This window comes from Haliotis rubra, unplaced genomic scaffold, assembly GCF_003918875.1.
Source record: "Haliotis rubra isolate DU_JTF1 unplaced genomic scaffold, ASM391887v1 Scf37, whole genome shotgun sequence".
In the NCBI taxonomy this organism is placed as follows: domain Eukaryota; kingdom Metazoa; phylum Mollusca; class Gastropoda; order Lepetellida; family Haliotidae; genus Haliotis; species Haliotis rubra.
This window is the reverse complement of record NW_025767046.1, coordinates 1,391,675-1,397,513: the sequence shown is the minus strand read 5'-3', so window position 1 is coordinate 1,397,513 and position 5,839 is coordinate 1,391,675. Positions and strand designations below refer to the sequence as shown.

The 5,839-nt window shown below is 41.7% G+C and overlaps 1 protein-coding gene across 1 annotated transcript; it reads right to left on the bottom strand.

Moving 5' to 3' along the window:
* Positions 1 to 274: 274 nt before the first annotated feature.
* Positions 275 to 2,991, bottom strand: LOC124285802 (profilin-3-like). The gene is made up of 2 exons (XM_046722069.1): positions 2,926 to 2,991; positions 275 to 670 (listed from the first exon to the last, which is right to left on the bottom strand). The coding sequence occupies exons 1-2, from the start codon at positions 2,989 to 2,991 to the stop codon at positions 275 to 277; spliced, it is 462 nt and encodes a 153-aa protein (XP_046578025.1).
* Positions 2,992 to 5,839: the final 2,848 nt, after the last annotated feature.

Genomic DNA, 5,839 nt, shown 5'->3' with positions numbered 1-5,839 from the left:
ATTCCTGGTCCGTGATTGGCTACTCCGCCGTAATGAGCGGTTGATTATGACGGGCTTCTTTCCTTTCACTCGTTAGATACGCTGTGAAACAACACGTAGATTAAATGGTATCTGTCAGGGTGATAATATCTTTATATTCCTCACCCTTTATATTTATGTCCTGTATGTTCTTGTCCTATCCATTCCTCGTCCTGATCCAGTACGGTAAGGAAACGAATAAAGCCACGTCATCTTTGTTGTATAAAACCAAGGCAATCCTATGTGGTTCCCTAAATCAGAAACCTTTATCAAGAAGATAATCCCCGATTTTAACCATAGTGCTGTAGCAGCTCCCGGGGTGGGTTCCTTCTTCGTACATAGCAATCAACACGCACGTGTTAGCCTTGAAAATGACACAGCCGGCAGCAGTGCGGGCGTCCCGACCCACCATGATGCTTGCACCGGTCACCCTGGTGAGGGTGAACACCCTACCCCCCAAGCATATCCCTTGTAGGTGAAGTTTTGACGAGTCATCGAAGCCGTCAATAATGTCCTTGACCTCCACAGGGTGGAAGAGGGCGTTGGGTGACGCTGCCCACACCTTGCCGTCGACAATGCTGTGAATTGAGATCTTTGAGGCAAATCCACCATTCATGAACACGTCGACATAGTCATTCCACGTTACCGATGGCTGAAAAAATATTAATGTGAATGATTATCATTAGGAAGTGATTTCTACCATTCAGATAGTGTAGATGAATCCAGAATTGAGGCATATATAAGCATAGCCTGACGAAATACATATTTTGGATATAAAGAGACATAAGCAAGTAGAAGTTAGGGATTTGTCCCCCCTTTTAGTCAGGGGCGTCAACCATGAGTTAAACACATTGTACCCAATCGGGGTATCGAAGCAGGGCTAACGGGGCTGAAGTTAAGTGTATGTTATTTGACCCCGCAGTCAACTATATTCACAACGATATGGAAACACACTGGGAAGGCCGTAACACCTCAGCTGGAGATTTTCTGTCAACGTATATTCAGATATATATTTCATTGTACATTTAGCCTGGAGCTCACAAATCAATCTTGGCGATTGGACTGGATTAGAACTTTACAAAGACAGCCGTAATGATGAACTTGTTTATGTATTTGCAATGTGTCTTTGAAATGAAAGTTTTGTTTTGTTTAACGCGGCATTCAGCAATATCCCAGCCATATTAGGGCGGCGGTCTGGAAATAATCGAGTTTGGTCCAGACAATCCAGTGATGAAAAGCATGATCATCGATTGACGCCGTTGGGATACGATGACATGTGTCAACAAAATCACCGAGCCTGACCGCCCGATCCCGTTAGTCGCCTCTTACGACAAGCATGGGTTACTGAAGATTCATTGTAACCCTGACCTTCACGGGTTATGGACTTACAGTGCTGTACCTGGGTGTTGTTAAAGTTGTGTTCACTGTCTTCATGGACCAATGAGCAAAAAATGTAAAACCGACGTTTGTTAATAATGATTTTGATGTGTATTTTCCTGCAATTGATTTCTCTCTATTTGCGGGTTCCCTGCAGATCATATATGGCTTCCGGTTTATGATCACAAACACAAACACAGATATACACATATATAGTATTACAGTGCATGAAATAACATACGTTGACAGTAACTTGACACAAACACGAACATAGACACACACTTAGCTGCTACAGATACACCAACATGGAGAGCCGCTCAGAAACACGCATAAAGACACGGACCAATCATAATGGTAAGAAACGTTGACGCATACATTGACATACAGATATTAGTAAAACACATGGACAGGCTTTCAGACCAATACATACAGACACGAACCAATCATAAAAATAACAAACGTTGACGCATACATTGACATACAGATATTAGTAAAACACATGGACAGGCTTTTAGACCAATACATACAGACACGAACCAATCGTAAAGTTACAAACGTTGACGCACACAATGACATACAGATATTAGTTAAACACATGGACAGGCTTTCAGACCCATACATACAGACACGAACCAATCATAAAAATAACAAACGTTGACGCATACAATGACATACAGATATTAGTTAAACACATGGACAGGCTTTCAGACCAATACATACAGACACGAACCAATCGTAAAGTTTACAGACGTTGACGCACACAATGACATACAGATATTAGTTAAACACATGGACTTGCTTTCAGTCCCATACATACAGACACGTACCTATCATAACTGTAATAAACGCTGACGCACACAATGACATACAGACAGTGGTTTAATAATACAATGTGTGAAGCCCATTTCTGTTGTCCCCGCCTTGTTGAAAGCGGCGTAAAACGTTAGTTATATATGACGTTGGAAGATCAGACCATTACGATGTTTCTTTAAAAATACAGTTTGGACATATAGTTGTCGTCGCCGTAATCCTTCAACATCGACTGTGACTGTGAAGAAAATAGAAAACTTCGTTATCGGAAGAGTTGGGTTTACGTAGTTCAAAAAGGAATTCGCTTGTATCACAGCATATCGGCTGGAGGAAGACCAGAACTTAAGTGTTACAAGTTAACAGAAAATCCACGGTCGCGGGAAATCCTTCCTCTCGAAATTTGAGATTTAAACGCAAGACTCCAGACGCCTAGAACGACGTACAGGATTTCCTCTGTAAGGCGAATTGTCGCAAATCACAACTGGGCCAGCCTCTTCTTTATTGGCGTTTTGCTCTGAAACATGTACAAGTGAGTGAGCGAGTTAGTTTACGCCGTTTTAGCAATATTCCAGCAATATCACGGCGGGGGACACCATAAATGGGCTTCACACATTATACCCATGTGGGGAACCGAACCCGGGTCATCGCCGCGACGAGCGAGCCCTTTAACCACTAGGCTACCCCATCGTCCCGAAACATGTAGAAAAAACAACAACCTACCGAGTCAATGTCTCTGTTTTCGCTAGTCATTTGTAGTGCTGCTACTCCTTTCCTTAACTTCACCATGTTCTTACCGTCATGACCCACAGTATTGGACTGGGTAGGTCAAACGAACTCGTGGGATAAAGCTAGAATCTGGTTATACAACCGAGGTGCATTATTAATCCAATCCGTTGTATTGAGAACTACTCACGCACTTATTGTTCTGCATTCAATAGGCTCACTTCTTATACAGATATCATGCTTGATAGGCGAGAGGTATTCGCACGCCGGATTTTAATATCATTACACCGTGACGACCGATCCCTACCCGTAGGTCAATATATGTCACGTCCAGAATGAACGTGATGTGGAGCTTCGGTAAACATGCCAATGGATTACGGATTAGATTTATTTATATTGAGATTAGGTGTGACATTTGAGAAGACAATGTTTTTGAATGGAATGAATTGACGTCATCTACAGGGTGGTAAGAAGCAAATTGAGACGTTCTTATATTCAATTTTACAGTCCCTGAACCGTCTTATTTCCCCAAATGCAATGTTGAAACCCTAAATGATGCAATTCTAGATTTCATCAAGCTTAGGTTCTGAATCTCCCATCTGTCTAGGGCACCTTTTAATTTTAATTTAAATGGGTTTTTTTTGTTACTATCAAAAGTATCTCTATTCCATAGACTAAGCGTTAGTCTAAGTGTTTTACTGAGGCAATGAATTATCTCTTTGTTTTCATATTTGGTTTCGTGTCCGTAGTTTGTCAACGATCTGTGTAAAATGGTGTTTCTGTGACTGTGTCTGCGACTGGGGGTGAGTGTCGATGCTTGTGTCTGTCTTCGCCTTCATCTGCTTTGGTGTGTGTGTGTGTGTGTGCGTGCGTGCGTGCGTGCGTGCGTGCGTGTGCGTGCTTTTTTGTGTGTGTTTGACTCACTGTGTACACTGTAGTGTATGTGCACATTTAAACACCACTTCTTTTGTACACGCCGAGCGTTCATGACTCTCTTGGGTGTACCTACATAGCAAACTGACCCTATGAATTGTATCAACATGATACCACGGGTACCTTTTGGCTGTGCCTGCAGTGTGTGTATGTTTGGCTCTCCAAAATCTGCCACATCGTTACACGTGTTTGTATCCGCTACGTGTGGACAAGTCCGTGTCTGTCTTTACCTCAAATGTATTGGTTAATTATGAGTGTGTCACTATCTGTATGTCAGTGTGTGCGTCAACGTTTATTACCTCAATATGATTGGTACGCATCTGCATGCATGGGTCTGAAATCCTGACCATGTTTATATGTTTTGATCACTATCTGTATGTCAGTGTGTGCGTCAACGTTTATTACTTCAGTATGATTGGTACGTGTCTGTATGGGTCTGAAATCCTGACCATGTTTATATGTTTTGATCACTATCTGTATGTCAGTGTGTGCGTCAACGTTTATTACCTCAATATGATTGGTACGTGTCTGTATGGGTCTGAAATCCTGACCATGTTTATATGTTTTGATCACTATCTGTATGTCAGTGTGTACGTCAACGTTTATTACCTTAATATGATTGGTACGTGTCTGTATGGGTCTGAAATCCTGACCATGTTTATATGTTTTGATCACTATCTGTATGTCAGTGTGTGCGTCAACGTTTATTACCTTAATATGATTGGTACGTGTCTGTATGGGTCTGAAATCCTGGGTCTGATCACTATCTGCCCGTCAACGTTTATTATGTTTGTGACAAGCCCGTATGTTTATATGTTTGTGACAACTATTTATATGTCTATTTGTGCGTCTGGGTTTATTATTTTTAGTATTGGTGTGCGTCTGTATGTATGGGTCTGAAAGCCTGTCCATGTTATTTACCACTGTCTGTATATTTATGTATGCGTCAACGTTTGTAACTTTGTGATTGGTCCGGGTCTGTATGAATGGGCCTGAAAGCCTGTCCATGTTTGTGGCCATTATCTGTATGTCAATTTATGCATCTGCGTTTGTTATTTTTAGTATTGGTCTGCGTCTGTATGGATGGGTCTGAAAGCCTGTCCATGTTTTTCACTACTGTCTGTATGTCAATGTATGCGGCAACGTTTGTTACCAGTAATAGATTGGTCAACGGCTTTATGCATGTTTCTGAGCGGCTCTCCTTGTTGGTGTATCTGTGTGTGTGTGTGTGTGTGTGTGTGTGTGTGTGTGTGTGTGTGTGTGTGTGTCCGTGTTTCTGTCAACGTATGCTACTTTATGCAAGGTATATAATATTATATATGTGTATATCTGTGTTTGTGTTTGCGATCATAAACAGGAAGCCATATATGATCTGCCGGGAACCTGCAAATAGCTTAAGGGAGAGAAAGCAATTGCAGGAAAATACACATCAAAAGCATTATTAACAAACGTCGATTTCATTGGTCCATGAAGACAGTGAACACAACTAAAACAACACCCGAATAAGAGCAATGTAATTCCATAATCGGGTACAGCCGAAAACTGGCACAGAAAACGAATTATCAGTATAGAGTATTATCCCCACCCCTAATCCGCCGTCCATTATAGGCTGAAAGCATATAAGTAGATTTCATTGTTAACAAATAAATCAATAATCCTCAATGCAAGTGCACAGATATCATAAATATACATGGGCGTGGTCACATAAGTTCCGCCCACTCATGTTTATTTATGATTTCAGTGCACTTAAGACCATTGTAGGTTTAAGGGCACAACAAACGTGTGCCAATATCCATGGGCTTGACCTACCTAACACACACACACACACACACACACACACACACACACACACACCCCAACGTTCAGTGCACGATATGCAGTTGTTCGGCTAATTCTTGCTCCTTCATCGGGTGAATTCTTGCTTCTTCATCAGGTGAATGCGTTATCCGTCATTCACCTGACGAAGGAGCAAGAATAT